The sequence below is a fragment of the Panthera pardus genome, unplaced genomic scaffold, assembly GCF_024362965.1.
Source record: "Panthera pardus isolate Hobbes unplaced genomic scaffold, ASM2436296v1 HiC_scaffold_12, whole genome shotgun sequence".
Taxonomy (NCBI): domain Eukaryota; kingdom Metazoa; phylum Chordata; class Mammalia; order Carnivora; family Felidae; genus Panthera; species Panthera pardus.
Window position 1 is genome coordinate 60,389,243 of NW_026526677.1, and position 17,193 is coordinate 60,406,435.

The 17,193-nt window shown below is 56.5% G+C and overlaps 1 protein-coding gene across 3 annotated transcripts in view; it reads left to right on the top strand.

Annotated features, from left to right (window-relative positions):
* Positions 1-17,193, top strand: part of MYO7A (myosin VIIA) — an 85,384-nt gene that overhangs the window by 57,434 nt on the left and 10,757 nt on the right. For 2 of the 3 annotated variants that reach the window (XM_053900125.1, XM_053900122.1), the window contains 14 exons: positions 414-503; positions 1,871-1,998; positions 4,183-4,309; positions 5,244-5,363; positions 5,908-6,081; positions 6,941-7,168; positions 8,498-8,668; positions 10,785-10,902; positions 11,738-11,864; positions 12,926-13,209; positions 14,152-14,342; positions 15,009-15,133; positions 15,786-15,943; positions 16,906-17,059. In XM_053900125.1, coding sequence (XP_053756100.1) covers positions 414-503; positions 1,871-1,998; positions 4,183-4,309; positions 5,244-5,363; positions 5,908-6,081; positions 6,941-7,168; positions 8,498-8,668; positions 10,785-10,902; positions 11,738-11,864; positions 12,926-13,209; positions 14,152-14,342; positions 15,009-15,133; positions 15,786-15,943; positions 16,906-17,059 — 2,195 coding nt within the window. The remainder of the gene's footprint in view (positions 1-413; positions 504-1,870; positions 1,999-4,182; positions 4,310-5,243; positions 5,364-5,907; positions 6,082-6,940; positions 7,169-8,497; positions 8,669-10,784; positions 10,903-11,737; positions 11,865-12,925; positions 13,210-14,151; positions 14,343-15,008; positions 15,134-15,785; positions 15,944-16,905; positions 17,060-17,193) is intronic. The other variant, XM_053900124.1, reaches the window with a different exon arrangement.

Below are 17,193 nucleotides of genomic sequence, written 5' to 3' on the forward strand. Positions count from 1 at the left end.
TAGGGAGGGCCACCCGCATCCCCATCCTCAGGGTTCTCAGCAGAAGGAGCCCTTAAAATTTGCCTCTGCCTCACCTCCCTGACCCCCACTATCCTCTGTCCCCTTGTGGGAACAAACGTGTGAACGTTTTGTAAACTGTAAGGCGTGGATGGTGATGGAATGAGGCCATGCAGCAGAACCAACGGCCTTGCAGTCAGAGCCAGCACCAGTACTGACTCACTGGGAGGCACTGGGCAGGCGCCCGCACTTTTCTGGGTCTCCGTTTTCCCATCATCAGCTGGCTGGTGGGGGGCAGTGCGGACGTAAACGTCAGAGTGGAGGCGCACAACCCGCTAGCCATAGCTCCGTTGTCATCTGCTCTTGTCCTTACTTTGGGCCCAGGTGCTTGACCCTGACCCCTGTTTCTCCTGCAGGCCCAGCTACCGGAGGGGCAGAAGAAGAGCAGCATGAGGCACAAGCTGGTGCACTTGACCCTGAAGAAGAAGTCCAAACTGACAGAGGAGGTTAGACCAGACCCTGGGCTGCCTTAGGAGGCCCAGGGTGGGGCAAGACTGAGCTGGGGGGGGACCACGGGGAGTGGGAAAGGGAGCGGATGTGGCCTGTTCCCAGGGGCTTGGGCTGGACCGTGTCGGGGGTTAGTGGGCAGACAGGAGTGCGAAGTAGAGGGCGGGGAGCATAGGCTGGGGCCGGATCAGGGAGGGCTTCCCAGAAGAGGAGACTGGAGAGCTGGGGAGGGTGAGAGGCAGATGGCGAGAGGGAGGACACTTCCTGCCAGGGCAGGGACCCGTTGCATTTGACCCAAGGACCTTTCAGATGCCTCAAACTTCTCTGTGAGTGGGCGTGCCCATGGGCATTAACAGTAACGGTTTGTTTGAACTCTCAGTCACCTCGCTTTTGTTGAGCAGCACCGCCCTGGCCCTGTGCTCCAGGAATGTGCAGGCTGGGAGAGCAGCAGACACTAACCCAGGCATTTACAGCACAGGGGGACTGGCTCCCGCGTATCCCTACTTTTGCACACATTAGTCCCTCTGCCTAAAGTTCCTCCTTCTCTGCCTGGGAGTCACCTCCTCCAGCAAGCCTGCCCAGGCCCCTCTACAGTAGACTCAGGCTCCTCCTCAGGGCTTCCCTAGCCTGCTTTGCCACTGCCACTGTCCTCTTCCCCACCTGAGGCTCAAATCCAGTCCTATAGGCACGTAGCCCCAGATTGGAATCCCGGCTCCGCCGCTGGGTATCTGAAAGGCCCAAAGGGGGAAATGCCTGCTTTTTCCTGGGTTCCTGAGAGGATGGCATGGGATGATACCTGTGGGTGCCCCATAGACGTGAGGATCTCCTGGGCCTTCCCGCCGGCAGGGGCATGTTCCTGCCACTCCCTGCTCTCGCTCCGGGACTCTGGGCAGGGTGCAGGTTGGCACGGTGGGCTGTGTGGAACCAGAGAGGAGAAACACGTCTGTAAGAACCCAGGCTTGGGGCTGTTCACAGAGAACTGGGCGGTTGGAACCCAGGGTGTGTATTCTGGCTGTCAGGGTTGTGTGGAGAGATTGGGGTCCCGCTACGAGTCAGAAGAGCAGGTCCCTGTCCTGGCTGAAAGGGCTTCCCTGGAGTAGGGGGTGGAGGGTGGTATTAAGGAGACTGCAGAGGAACCTTGTCCCCAGTGTGTGGCACCAGGCCAGTGCTGCCCAGCTGTCTGGACCCGTCAGCTCTGCACAGGGCGGGGGTAGGACAGGGCTGGGGCTCTCACGGTGGTGGGGAGCCAGCTCATGTGGCTGTTCTCAGGATCTGCTCTCCAGGGGAGTGGGCAGACTCAGACATGAGGCAGGGCCCCTCACTTGACCCTGCCTGGGTCAAGCCTCGTCCCCTCCCTCTGGCCCAGGTGACCAAGAGGCTGCATGACGGGGAGTCCACTGTGCAGGGCAATAGCATGCTGGAGGACCGGCCCACATCCAACCTGGAGAAGCTGCACTTCATCATCGGCAATGGCATCCTGCGGCCAGCGCTCCGGTCAGTGCCTGAGGAGCGGCTGGTGGGAGGCATCCCACAGTCTCTGGAGTGCGGAGGCCCTGAAAGGCTTTTGGTGGCTGAGTTGTGGCTTTGTCACCTTGGTAACAGATTAAGCCGAACAGGCCTGGGGTTAGCTCCGCTGCTAGCTAGTCATGTGACCTTGATAGAGTTGTTTCATCTCCTGAGCCTCAGTTTCTTCATCTGTGAAGAGGGAATAATAATCACACTTACCTAATAGGCTTATGGGCAGATCAAACTCGGGAGAGTGTGTAAGATAGGACCCACGCAGCAGGCACTTGGTACATGGCAAGGCACCTGTTGTGCTCATTACCTGATGCATCTTCTGCCTATTCCTTATATTCTTATAACCTATTCCCGCCAGCTCACCTTTGGTGCACCCAACCCAGGCCTGTGTGCAGGGTTACGGTGGTTAGCATGCCTGGGAATCCCGTGAGTGCCTTCTTCCCCGCCCAGGCCCGGGAAAGGTCTTTGTTCGGGTCCCTGGGGTGTTGGGGAGGAGATGGGATGATCCAAGAGTAACCAGGAGCAATAAAGGAATCAAGTCTGCTAGGTCAGTGGAGGGAAGACAGGACTTTCTGAGGACTCTATCTGCACAAGATGGTCGGTTAGGAGACCCGACCCCATGAACTCATGCATGCTGGCTGGGAGGGTGGCAGGATGGGGCTGGGTGGGGCGTTGAGCCCATTTGACCAATGGGAAAACTGAGGTCCGGACAGGGGAAGAGACTTGCCAGGGATCACTAGCCTCCCAGACTTCCTGCCTTCCAGTCAGGCATCTTTTCATTGCTGCTGGAGGCCAGGGACTACCTCACCAGAGGTAGTCAGGGACCCAGGGCCACCTGCCTCCAGGAAGGAAGGGTAGCTGTCCAAGCTGTGTTGAGAGGGCAAGAATTTGCCTCCTAGTTATCTCACCATCAGACCTAAAGTTGTCAGTCCTAGAGAACATAGTGCCAGGAGCCCTGAGCCAAGAGGCAGAAGCCTGGGTGTGGCATCTCTGAGGGCCCATGGCTAATCCCTGCCTTCTCTTGGCCTTGGCTCCTAGCTGTAGGTGAGAAAGTCTTTACTGGTCTGTGATGAGATGGGAAAAATAAGGAAGTTTCTAAATCTAAATCTGATTTATTTAAAGGACTGTTCTTTGTTCTGAGATTTTTACCCTTTCTACTTTTTGAATATTAGTATTACGTTTGTTTTACGAAACAACGGTGATACAGATAGCGGGCAGATTGTGTTATGGTGTGTTTTAAACGACCTTATTTGTCGTGATAAAAAGTTAGCAACCTCAGAATTAATTTTGAAGTGACACTGGCCTCTGAAGATCCGGGCACCACTGAAAGGGATTATCCATCCTTCTCTGCCCAGTCCCGCCCTTCTGAGAGGGAAGAGCAGCAGTGCCCCCTGGTGGTCACTGTGTCATCGAGGTCCTGTCCTTGGCCCTGAACAGGCAGGCAACAGCTAGCATTTATTCACTGTGCCAGGTGCTTTATAAGCAAGCCTTGGCTCATTTTCTTCACAGAAATCTTGTAAAGAAGGTATTATAGTTTTCCTTTAAAATGAAAACAAAAAAACTACCTTAATTGCTTTGATCTGATTACAAAAGTAATACAAGTCCGCTTAAATACTGTATTCAAACATTACAGAAATATCTCAAGGGTAAGTCAAATCCCCTGCCCATTCCATCTCCCGGAGAAACTCCCCAGATGGGTTGGCTGTTTCTGCCCTTCTGGTTGCCATCAGTAGAAATTGTACCTGCTGTCATGACTATGGGAGGGGTGCAGAGAGGTGAACTCCCCTGGCCAGGCCACCCAGCTGGTGAGGGACAAGGAAGGGAGGGAGCCTGGACTTCTCATCAAAGTGATCACCGGTGGCTGTGGCTGCTGTGCCCCAGAACAGGATGTGCACCATGCTCTGGATCATGGGGCCCTGACTGCGGATCTGGATTAGAGTCAGGAACATGTTTCGTGCCTGATGAGCCTGACTCCAAAGCAAGGCCCTCTTCACTGGCTCCGCAGAGCCGTGGGCTCAGCCTTCCCCAGTTGGCCCCACGCAGCCTCCTCCTGGGTGGTCTGGGGCAAGCAGGAGAGGACAAGATAGGGTATCTCACCTGTAGCTGGGAGGGGCCGGGCTCATTTCTGACGCAGTCTCCCTTCCTTGCTGCCCCGCCCAGGGATGAGATCTACTGCCAGATCAGCAAGCAGCTCACTCACAACCCCTCCAAGAGCAGCTATGCCCGAGGCTGGATCCTCGTGTCTCTCTGTGTGGGCTGCTTTGCTCCCTCCGAGAAGTTTGTTAAGGTAGGGAGGCGTAGGGAGGCATGGGCCTCCTGCGGCGGGAAGGGTATCAGAGGTGAGAGCAAGGGGAAGAAGTTCAGCGGGGCTTGGCAATGAGGCCTCGCCTGGGCCTCGCCTGTCCTCTCAGGCCTCTGGCTCCCGCTGGCTTCTTCCTGGCCCTCCTCCCGGGTTCCCAGCCCTTCCCTCTGTTCTCCCTTCAGCCATGTTTTATTTATGAGGAGACTAAATTTGACAACAGCGTCTCCTGGACCCTCCACTTATGGTCTTGGAGAAGGCACTTTGGTTGATTTCAGGCCACTTTTTTTTAAGTTTTTTTTTTTCATTGTTTGTTTATTTTTGAGACGGCGCGTGCACAAGTGAGGGAGGGGCAGAGAGAGGGGGAGACACAGAATCCGAGGCAGGCTCCGGGCTCTGAGCTGTCAGCACCTAGTCCAACGAGGGCCTTGAACTCACGAACCGTGAGATCATGACCTGAGCCCAAGTCAGACGCTTAACAGACTTAGCCACCCAGGTGCCCCTCAGGCCGCTCTTTTGACTGTGCCAGGCCCTGGGCACTGGGGACACAGAGGCAGAGCAGGTGACAGACAGCAGGACCGACCTAGCTGGTCAGTGCTGTGAGGAGGAAAGCGCTGGCCCAGCGGGGGAGTCAGGGAGGTGGGCCCTGGAAAAAAGAGAAGCAGTTAGACTAGGTGAAGAGAGGGGGGTATGGAGTGTGGGGTGATTCAGGAGGCGTGGCTGAGACTGAACAGGGTCAGAATATGGCAGCCTTGCTGCCAGCCTGAGATACATGGACTTGATCCCAAGGGCGGTGGGGCTTAGCCCCGGAGGATGTGGGTGGCCGGGTCTTGAGCAGGTCCTGAGTGTGGGTAGAAGGGCTGGAAGTAGGAGACCTGGTGAGGCCAGAGTAGAGGCCCCTCAGCTGGCCCTCTGTCTACAGTACCTGCGGAACTTCATCCACGGGGGACCGCCTGGCTATGCTCCCTACTGTGAGGAGCGGCTCAGGAGGACCTTTGTCAATGGGACCCGGACACAGCCTCCCAGCTGGTTGGAGCTGCAGGTGTGGCCCCCCGCCCTACCCAGGCATGCGAGTGTGTATGTGTGTGTGCATGTTTGTGTATCCCCAGTGCACTCCAGTGCCCCAGAAACATCCCCCGCTATAGGAGTCTATGGTTCTTCAAGCACCCACCGTCAAGTTTGGGATTCCCAGGCCTATTGGGACAGGAAAGCACCCAATGGATGATTGACTCCCATCTGCTGGTCTTATGGTCAGATGGGGGTTCCCTCTGTGTCTTAATAGCTTCCTCTGTAACCTAGCAATAATGATCCTCATTTCACAGGGTCTTGTGATGTTTGTATGAAGTGAGGGCAGAAGCCCCTGGTTTGTGGCAGTGCCCAGCCTCCTAGCCCCAGTGCCCAGCCTCAGGGGCTGTAAAGGTTCCATCAGGGCAGGGAACACTGCAGGGTCCTCTGGGCCCCTGGTGCTGGGGTCTGAGGCTCTGGGGCAGCTCTAAAACCCTAGGGAGCAGAGAGCCAGGAACCCAGAGGGCGTGAACTGGTTTGAAGTGAAAAGATTCTCACAAACGCTTTTTGGCCATTTTCAGGCCACTAAGTCCAAGAAGCCCATCATGTTGCCTGTGACCTTCATGGATGGGACCACCAAGACCCTGCTGACCGACTCGGCGACCACGGCCAAGGAGCTCTGCAATGCGCTGGCTGACAAGATCTCGCTCAAGGACCGCTTTGGGTTCTCCCTCTACATTGCCCTGTTTGATAAGGTACGGCCGCCCCGCAGGGCCCCCTCCTGGCGCCACCCCGGCTCCCGTTCCGGTGCTGCCATGTACTGGCTCAGGCAATCTCGTGCAGTTACTTGCCTTCCAGAGTGCGGTTTCCTCTCAGCTAGTGGTGACTCCGCCTCTGCCCAACTCATTAGGACTGTGGAGGGCACCTAAAAATCGGGCGGTACGGTGGAGATTGAAACCCAGAGCTCACTTCTGTTGTATATACCTGGGCCCATTCAACCCTCCCCTGGCACCAGGGAAGAAGCATGGCAGAGACAGACTGGAGGTGTGCACGAAGCCACTTAGCTAGATTCCATTTTCTCATTTGCAAATGGGAACAGACTTTTTTTTTTTTCCCCCAGGTTTCCATGGTAGTTTCCTTTCACCTGTTAGTGACCACCTGGAGTATGTGCCTCCCTGGGCACATCTGGGCCTAGAGCCTTCTCTGCTGGGCTGGGCCCGGGGGTGGGTGATTGCACCTCCACACTCAGACACGTCACATGCAGCAGATGTGGCCCCCCCCCCCGCCCCCGCCCCATCCCGGCAGGTCCAGGGACAGAACCGCATTTGCCTGGACTTTTCTCACCTACAGATACCTCCTTGTTTTCAGTGACCATCCATCAGAGTTTCACACAAGGCTTACACTAGGAAATGGGAATACTTGTGTGGCTGTGCTGACTCAGACCCCATGGCGGGGCCCTGAGATCCCATTCTGATCTGCTTCCTGGGTGACCCAGACCTGTCCCTGCCCCTCTCTGAGCCTCGGTTTTCCATTCGAATGAGAACAGCTGGCACGGCTGATGGCTCTTTGTAAGGCCTTTCTTGCTTGTTCACCTTTCCGTCCCTGCACCTGCAGGTGTCCTCCCTGGGCAGTGGCAGTGACCATGTCATGGATGCCATCTCCCAGTGTGAGCAGTATGCCAAGGAGCAGGGTGCCCAGGAACGCAATGCCCCCTGGAGGCTCTTCTTCCGCAAAGAGGTCTTCACGCCCTGGCACAACCCCTCAGAAGACAACGTGGCCACCAACCTCATCTACCAGCAGGTGGTGCGAGGGGTCAAGTTTGGGGAGTACAGGTGTGAGAAGGTGAGTGACCGCGAATCTCGGCTCACAGCCCTCTGTTTTCCAAATGTGGGACGAATGTTACTGTCTGTACCCACCATTAGCTTATGTGGAGGTTAGCCTGATTGAGGCTTCTTCTGGATTAACACTACCTGCAGGAACAAAGGCTTTGAAGAATAGCGTGACTCCGTGGTGATGGTGCACGGTATGGAGTGTGTGCTTCAGAACTTGCTGTATTGTTCTGAGTTAGTCTAGAAAACTCTGTGCTGAAGGAGTAAGAGATCTGCTCATTTAGACCAGAGTTTGCAAATGCGTATTCTCTTAGTCTCCTTTTAGGGACAGGAGTGATGTGGAGAGACTCGTGTCACGTTATTTTATCTTTGATGATGGTGATGATGGTTCTCACGGTACCTAGGATTCTGTTGGTAATTATGATGGAGGAATAAAGTTGGAGAGGATGGAAATGAAGAGGGCGGTTGTTGGTGGTGGAGATGGTGCTGAGGGTAGTGGCCATGATGATGATGGTGTTGGTGACGGTGGGTTGGTGGCCCAGGATAGTGCTAGGTTGGTGATGGTGACAATACTGTTGTTGTTGGAGACGATGGCGGTGTTGATGGCGGTAACGGTGGTGGTGACGATCATGGCGATGTTGGTGTTGGTGAGCTGATAGGCAGGATACATTATTAGTACAGCTATATGGGTTGTTCAAATTCTGAGAAGCTTTGAACTGGTTGGAAAACACTACTGCCTTCAAGACACCCAAGAGCCTTTTCCTACTGCCCCCTCTGCTGAAGCCCTGGCGAGCCCCAGGCAGACATCACTAGGGCTGATGTTCACCACCCCAGGCAGAGAAAGGGCAAAATGGCCAGTACCCATCATCCAGCCTTCTGAAGCCTCTGCAGCATGGCCGACTTGTCGTTCACTACTTGGACTATCCCAGGGTGGGGTCGTGTTGGTGATGGAGATGGTAATGGTGATGCCTGCCCCTCACTCTGACAGAACCAGCGGTGCCCAGGTCCCCCGTTCTCCAGGGCAGACTGTCAGCTCCAGCCACTCGCCAGGCTGGGAATGTGGTGGCTGACCCATTACCGATGGGCTGGCTGGCTCTCTGTGTCAGCTCGTGTGCCTCTGTGCTGGTGCTGGGAGACCCAGGAGAAGGCAGGGATGTGACCCTGCCCCTGGGGAGCTCATGGTTCCCCCAAGCAGGTAAGAACTTCTGGGGAATCAGTGAGAATGGAATTTTCCAAAGGCCGGAGTCAACAGCTAGAGGAGGCAGGGCTCTGAGGGCTTCAGTGGTCTGGAAGGGCTTCCCGAGGGTGTGTGAACAGCACCTTCCTCCCCCTCCCTACCTAGGAGGATGACCTGGCCGAGCTGGCCTCCCAGCAGTACTTTGTGGACTATGGCTCCGAGATGATCCTGGAGCGCCTCCTAAACCTCGTGCCCACCTACATCCCTGACCGTGAGATCACACCCCTGAAGACACTTGAGAAGTGGGCCCAGCTGGCCATTGCTGCCCACAAGAAGGTAGGAGGGCAGGGCGGGGTCTTGGAGGAGGGGCTCTCTGGTGACATGCGTCTGCCCACAGGGCTGCTGGGAGACGGGATGGCAGCCTCAACCTCCTGCCTCCCAAGCAGCCTGTCTCCACCATGGACGTCGGTTCACTCGTGTCTTAGGCTGTCTACTCTGGGCTGGTGCCAGGGATGCAGAGTTGGATCATATCTGATCCTTCAGCTTCATGAGGGAAACTATGGGCCCACAGATATTGGGGTCCCCTGGCCCGGCAGCAGCCGCTTGCTAGAGCTACAGCTCAGGAGTGTTGGCACCTGCTGGAAGAGCTTCTAGCAAGTGTATTCTCCTTTCTGCCGAAAAGAACTCCGGCCCAACTTCCTGCCTGGGGAACTTTAGGTACAGAGCCCCCTCAAGCCCCTTGCTTGAGGCCCCAGGCCCATAACCAGCCCCAAGTAGCTCTCTTCCAAGCTAAGGGGCGTGCTGCCCAAGTAGAGGAGGGGTGGCCTGGCCGCTGAGGCGGACGGATGGGCCCCCCTGCCTCCTGGCCGTGGTTGTGGAAGAGCAGAGTATCTTGGCACACGAGTTGCCGGGTTGGGGGCTCCACAGACCAGCAGTCTCTCACCCCTCTACACCACACGGCCTCTTCCCTGCCCCAGGAGCCCCATGCACTTCTCCCACCCTACTCTTTGCCTTCCCTGGTGAGCTGCCCACAAGCCTCCACTCCTCCCTGAACCCGCCCTGCGCCCTCTCTACATCCAGGCCTGGCTCCCCTGCCAGCCCCCCTCTCCAACCCCCCCCCCTGCAGAAGAGATGCGTGTTTTCCCTCTACCCCTCTGTCTGTCCGGGCAACTTCCTGTCCCTCATCCCTCCCACCCTGCCAGCTGCTGAAGCCCATCCATTCCACGTTGCAAACAGCTTCCGTCTCTGCCGTTCCCCAGGCCTCCTCGGTGTTCACTGCCATCATGCACGCGGCATGTGGCGTGTTCTGGGTTGGGTGCCATTGTTCGTTAACTTGTTCTGCTTTGGGTGAGTACAGTCAGGCACAGTACTGAGCCCTGGGGGTGCAGCTGTGAAGCAGACAGAGGTGGGCTCTGCCCCTGGAGCCCACACCTAAGCTATAGCTGTGTCTCTCCCTTGGACCAGAGCCTGTTGGCCTGTGGGTCCCCAGATCCCCGGGCCAGTCTTCTTGCAGAGTGCACATATGTACATGGCTTTTAAAGTCAGGGTGGTAAAAACATTTGGGGACAATTTCAAACTTGTGGAGAAGCTGCAAGTTCAAGAACCTAGAACTCTATACCCCCCACTTCACCCAGACTCACTGGTTGGTAACATTGTTGCCACATTTGCTTTATGATCCCTTCTTTTTGCATGTGGACGTGCATTTCTTCTGAACCTTTTGAGATTAGGCTGGAGACATGAAGCCCCTTATCCCCCAATGCTCTCTGCTCCTGGGAGGGCTCTGCTTCTGGTCCTCTCAGTGCCTGGCACGCACATGGGTCTTTGCCCATGTTTGTGTCTATAGCTGATAAGTACCATGAGTTCAAGTTGATACATCCAGTTCTGCTCCAACACCACCGAGTTCTTAATAGGGCTCTGAGGGATATTTTTAGATAATAAAATGCCAGTGCTCTGGTTTCTTGCCAGCAGCATTGCATTATCCCCTGGCCTCTCCAACCCTTCCCTGTGCTCCCGTCTTCATGACTCCCGGGTTCACCTGTCAGCTTCTGCCAACATCCCAGTCTTGCAGTGGCTGCCTTGCCTACACTTCTATGTGACCTGGCTCTCACAGGCCCGTTCCCCACTCCCTCTCCCTGGTCCAGTACACACACCCCTGTTTAGCCACACACGTTCCTGTTCCCCAGATGTCTCCCACTCACCCTTGACTCTGGGTGTTGCATACATGCTGGCAGAATTGTGGGCTTTTCTGTCACTGCTGAATTGGGAGCTCTCTGAGGGTGGGACTTGTGGAGTGATGGGGGTGGCTGCAGGCTGATGGGCTAGGGTGGAGCCGTGGTGCCCAGGAGGACACAATAGCTCCAGGGCTGTTCCTGGCTTGGGGGCATGAACATGGGATTTTTCCAGACAGAGCTTATCTGATGGCCTTTCTCTCCTGTCCATCCCCACCCCCCAGGGGATTTATGCCCAGAGGAGAACTGATGCCCAGAAGGTCAAAGAGGATGTGGTCAATTATGCCCGTTTCAAGTGGCCCTTGCTCTTCTCCAGGTTTTATGAAGCCTACAAATTCTCAGGTACCTCCTCAGCCTTCCCGCCTCCCAGTCTTTCTCCAGGCCCTCTCTCCTCCCTCCCTCTGTGGCTCCAGCTCACAGCAGAAGGAGGGAAACAGCCCAAACCAGACTCCCCAGCCAGCCAGACTCCTGCTTGCAGTGTTGCTTGGTCCTTCCAGATCGATCCACAGAGTGGGTCCTGCCTCCCCGCAGTCCAAGTGCTCAGCAACACTCTGGGTTAAACAACTGAATGATTATTAAGATAGTTAAAACGCCTACTCTGTACGGAAGAAGGTGGCCCGGAGTATGGGCTGGGCTGACTCTGCAGCTGAGCACGGAGGTCATGGGCCCAAACACACGCAGGCTGTTGGCTCAGACATCCTGAGGTCCTAATTACTAGGCATCTGTGCGAGGCCCTGTGCTGGTGCTGGCCTTCACAGAATCACGAAGTATCTAGCTGGAGGGACCCTTGGGGCTCAGTTAACTCCCTACCCATATATAACCTCTCTCCAGGGCGGAGGCTTGTCCAAAGCTGCACAAAGACCAGAAGCAGGGATAGGATTCACACCAAGTTTCCTGATTTCAGTGCTCTCTTCCCACTGTGCTTTGAGTTTTGGCCTGTAGGGAGCTTGTGCTCTCTGAGGCTCAGTTTACCCATCAGTAAAATGGATGATAAGTGAGAAGTATGGAAGCCAAACTCTGCACATTCTATCTGTGCCCTGTGGGGAATCTACCTCTCCTGGTCCTTCCATACTTATCACCTATCCCCCTTACTACCTCCCTGGTAGTGATGAGGACTGGGAAGGGCTGGGCTGGGTGTGGGGCAGCCTCCCTCTCACTGCCTGGGTCTCTGTCCCAGGCCCCAACCTCCCCAAGAATGACGTTATCGTGGCGGTCAACTGGACAGGTGTCTACTTTGTGGATGAGCAGGAGCAGGTGCTTCTGGAGCTGTCCTTCCCTGAGATCATGGCTGTGTCCAGCAGTAGGTAAGCCCAACGCCTCCCACACTACACTTTAGTGCAGAGCAGGGAGTTGTCCAAAGCTGCACAGAGACCAGAGGCAGGGATGTGTCAAGCCCCAGTGTCCTGATTCAGCACCGTCTGAAGCAAGAAGGGGGCAGATGGAGACACGGACAGGCAGATGGGGAAGGAGGGGGCTCCTGGAGCTTTCTGGGGTCATGAAGTCTTTTAAGGGGAGTTTCTGCCCTCATCGAGGATGTCATGGAGGTGCAAAGATGTGCAGTGACCTGTCCTGGTCGCATGTGACTGAGCAGTTTGTGCCGCACCGTGCAGGCGTTCCTCCTAATAGGGACAGAGGGGTCTTTATGGTGCATCATTAATGGCTGTTCTGAGATGGGTGTGGGTGGCTTAGAAGGACAGTCAGGAGCAGTCAATTGTGTACAAAGAGAGCCTGGTCTCGGATTCAGGGGCCCGGGTGGAACTCACCTCCATGTCCTCATCCCTAAAATCTTAATACTTCCCTCTAGTAACAGTGGTGAGAGGGAAATGCAAAAATCAATGGGAGAACCCTTTGTAAACTGAAAGGTGTGGAGCATGCAAGAGCAGGGCTGGGGGGTGGGTTCCTGGAATAGACTGGTGTTCCCAGCAGGCCCTCCCCAGATCCGAGGCTTAATCGTCTCTGCGCTGTGTCTGATATGGGCTGGAGCTGGGCATGCCCAGCTCTGACCAGGCATGAGCTGGCACAGGGATGCAAGGTGATAAGACAGTCCTTGCCCTTTTGCAGCTTCCTTCAGTTGAGAGGGGAGACAGACATTGAACAGGATGTTTTTAAGCAGGGACAAGTGTGATGAGGGCTGTGGGAGGGCAGGGAGGACTTCCTGGCAGAAGCGGTAGCTAGGCTGAGATCTAAAGGGTGAGTAGGAATTAGACATCAAAGGGGCACTGGGCTGGGCCCTTGCGGGCCTCGCTCTGGACCGTGTGTGACATTGGCAGGACCAGGTCTGACTCAGACTGGGCTGTGTCTGGCCTGGGCCATGTCTCCCCCCGCCTGGGCCATGTCTGACTGGGCTGGCCTTGGTCTCCTTCAGGGAGTGTCGTGTCTTGCTCTCGCTGGGCTGCTCTGATCTGGGCTGTGCTGCGCCTCACTCGGGCTGGGCAGGACTGACCCCGGCTGGGCCCTGTTCTCCGTGTTGGTCCTGCAGGGGAGCAAAACTGGTAGCCCCCAGCTTCACGCTGGCTACCATCAAAGGGGATGAGTACACCTTTACCTCCAGCAACGCCGAGGACATCCGTGACCTTGTGGTCACCTTCCTGGAAGGGCTCCGGAAGAGGTCTAAGTACGTGGTGGCCTTGCAGGACAACCCCAACCCTGGTGAGTGGTTCCTGGCACAGGCTGCCAGGCACTGGGGGTTAGGGGCATCGGGCAGATCACACACCTTGATCTTGGCCTGGCATTTGAGACCACCTGTGACAACCCTTCCCCAGATACCCTCAGTCCCACCTGGACCAAAAGCCAAACTCTGCACCTTCCAACTCTGCCCTGTGGGGAATCTCCCTCTCCTGGCCCTTCCATACTTATCACCTGTCACCTTCTCCAGGTGACATCATGGGTTCCTTCTCCACAGTCTCCAAATACCCACTATCTTCAAATGATAACAGTAGTAACAGCTACCCTGACTGAGCACCCCCAGGCCTCCTAGGCTCCGGGCAGAGCTTGGAAAGGACAGAAATAAAACAGACCCTGGCCCTACTCTCAGTGGGGAGAGGGGCTGAAAACAGATAGTGACGGTCCCTGTGACAGTGTGGTAACTATGGGAGCCTGGAGGAGAGGCCCCCATGCAGCCTGGGGTTCAGGGTGGAGGTATGTGGGGCAGAGTGTTCGAGGCATAGAGGAGAGCACAAACCGAGCACAGAGGCTGGAGAAAACAGGCATGTCTGGGAACTGCAGGTCGACTGGTTTGCCTGGAATGGGTGAGGTAAGGGAGACAGGGCAGGAAGTGAGGTAGACAAAGTCAGGAAGGCCAGCCCACAGCAGCCTTGTGAGCATGTCAACGAGTGTCAGTTTTCTCCTAAGGGAGATGGGGAGCCATGGAAGGCGTTTGAGCAGGGGAGTGGCGCACTCCAATGGCCACGTCTGTGTGAAGGGTTGTGGCAAGTTGGAGGCAGGGTGACCAGTGAGCAGACATGAGTGGGCCTGGGCCTCAGTTATTCAGGGCAGGGATTAACAGTTTGTAGGTCATCAACCTAAATAAAGATGTTCCAATCCAGCCTCTCTCTCTGCCCCCCTGTGGTCCTGCTCACCCCTGCCTCCCAGCGGGAGAGGAGTCAGGTTTCCTCAGCTTTGCCAAGGGAGACCTCATCATCCTGGACCATGACACGGGAGAGCAGGTCATGAACTCAGGCTGGGCCAACGGCATAAATGAGAGGACCAAGCAGCGTGGGGACTTCCCCACTGACTGCGTATATGTCATGCCCACTGTCACCTTGCCACCGCGGGAGATTGTGGTATGTGGCTTGGGGATGGCAGATGGAGGGGAGTCTCCTCTGGGCCTTTCTTTGTCTGCTTCCCATATCTGTAAAATGGAGTGAGGGATTATACTGGATTAGCGGTCTCCAGTTTCTCTGGAGATGATCTGGGGGTCTTCTGGGACCACAAACTTAAAGTCGGGGAAGCTGTCAAACCTGTGCTGGGTGGAGAGTGGCCGAGGAACTGCCCAGGGCGAGGGATGGAAGGAGAGTGGGGGAGGGAGGCATCACCTTGCACTGTCCAAAAAGGCAGTGAGCCCCGAGCTGGGAAGGGAGGCCCTGGTTGTTCTGGATCACAGCACTGGAGACTCAGAGCCCAGCTTTCCAGGCAGCTCCTGAGCCAGGCTCTGTTGACTGGGTGGTTCTCACGCCACATCCCCCTCCTCCATCCGGCCTTCTCACTGACCCAACCTGGTTCAGACTCGGGGGACTGCGGAAAGGACCCCGAGTGCAGCAGATGGAGGCAGCAGTAACCTCAGAGATGGCAAAGAACAAAAGGGGTCCCAGGGTCAGAATGGGGTGAGGGTCAACCCCATGGTGACCGACTTCCCCAGCCCCAGTCCAGAAGGCTCTGGGCTTTACCATGTTGGCTCCAGGGGTCCCAGGTGAAGAGCTGACCTCAGACCCTTGTCTCTCGGTCTCTAGGCCCTGGTCACCATGACCCCCGACCAGAGACAGGACGTCATTCGGCTCTTGCAGCTGCGAACAGCAGAGCCCGAGGTGCGCGCCAAGCCCTACACGCTGGAGGAATTTTCCTACGACTATTTCAGGTGATGGGGAAAGGGTAGGTGGGCCAGGACAGTGTGAGCCACAGGCTTCTGCTACTCTAGTCCGCGTGGTGGGGTTGCCTCCTGCTGCTGCTGTGTGTGAGCAGGGCCTGGGTCGGAGGGAACAGGAGGGCAGCTTTTGTCTGTCGAGATGTGCCGTCTTGTGCTGTGCCATTTTATCCTTCCTTCATTTGACAGCGTGACTGTGGTCACCCCAGGTGGGGTCCTGGGCACCCACGACTCATGCCTGTGCCTGTCTCACCGACTCACAGTCCTGGTGGGGAGATAGGCACAAAACTGGGCAGCTGTGATTCTGTATGCCCAGCATTGTGATGGGGGTGGTGACAGAGGAGAGGCTTCCTGGAGGAGGTGGCATCTGAGCCGAGCTGTGCAGGGGGTGACCTGGGTGGATGAATGCCGCAGGCAGCACATGTGAAGGCCAGAGCAGAGAAAGCTGAGAGGAGCAATGGGGAGGAGGCCATGGGGGTGGGCAGGGCTGGCTTTCTAGCTGAGAAAGTAAGGTCCAGGGAGGGCTGGTTGACTCATCCCAGGTTGCCCAGTATAGCAGGGAGGAGCAGGGCCTTCCGCCTCCATGCACAGGTTGGGTAGGGGTGGGTCTCACAACCTGGGGTCAATGCTGGCTGTGCCGTGTCAGGCCCCCACCCAAGCACACGCTGAGCCGGGTCATGGTGTCCAAGGCCCGTGGCAAGGACCGGCTGTGGAGCCACACACGGGAGCCGCTCAAGCAAGCACTGCTCAAGAAGATCCTGGGCAGCGAGGAGCTCTCACAGGAGGCCTGCATGGCCTTCATTGATATCCATACCTGCAGGGGTGGGTGCCATGGAAGGGCAGGGGAAGGGCCACAAGGAGGGGGACCCCAGGGCAGGGGGGGCACCAGGCCCCTGCCTCCAGGGTTTTCATCCAGATACCTACCTCCTTCTGAGGGGCCCGGGTGGGTCCTGGGCAGGGTGGAGGGATTCGGGTGGAATGGCTTCATCTATGCCTGGCACCTTACAGTGCACGAGGGGCTGCCTCATCCATTGTCTCCTCTGACCCTGTCATTTGGTTCAAGATGAGTATTGTGTCATGTGCTAGGCCAGGCATGGAGACACAGCTGTGACCAGACCCAGTCCCTGGCCTTCATGGTGCTTATAGCTAAAAGGGGCCGTGATGGGGCCAGGCAGCACAGTGAACTGATGTAGCCTTGGAGAGGAGGGCAGGTGGCTTTCCTGGATGAAGAGATGTCTAGGCTGAGACCTGAAGACTGAGTAGGCCCCAGTCAGCCAAAGGGGAGATGGGTGGGGAGTGTTCCAGACAGAATGAGCTTGTCCAAAGGCCCTGAATCACAACATGATTTAGCACAAGTGGAGGGCAGAGGTCTAGAAGGGAGTCTGAAAACGTGGGCAGACTAATAAAGCATTTCCAAGCCCTGTTAAGAAGCTTGGACTGTATCCCAAGGCCATGAGAAGCCCACTAAGCAGGGGGGGTGACACAGTCAGATTTGTGATTTGTAAAGTCCATCTGGGTTGGTGCGAGGACTTTGGATGGGGTGTTGGGGGCTGAGGTAGTGAGGGGAGGAGGTGCCCAGAAGAGTTGAGGAAAGGGTGGGCAGTCGGCATGGAGAGCAGGGTGGGTGGGTCATGCCCATTTCCTGAGTGGGTCACCTGAGGCCCAGGGCCACACAGTTGGGTGGGGGCAGACCCCATTAGAGAGTGTGGCCTCCTGGGTCAGTGCTCCCCCCATCAGCCACAAGCCCTTCCTTGACGGCTCCCCACCCATGCTCAAGTACATGGGCGACTACCCATCCAAGAGGACGCGCTCTGTCAATGAGCTCACCGACCAGATCTTTGAGGGTGCCCTAAAGGCCGAGGCCCTCAAGGATGAGGTATACGTGCAGATCCTGAAGCAGCTGACCGACAACCATATCAGGTGAGGGGATGGTAGGCGGGTACAGGAGGGCCTCCCCCCAGTGAGGGGGGAGTCACAGCTGACGGGAATCTTAAAGGTCCTCTACCCATTGTGACAGGGAGCTCCCTCCCTCCCAAGGCAGCATCTGGCCCTGC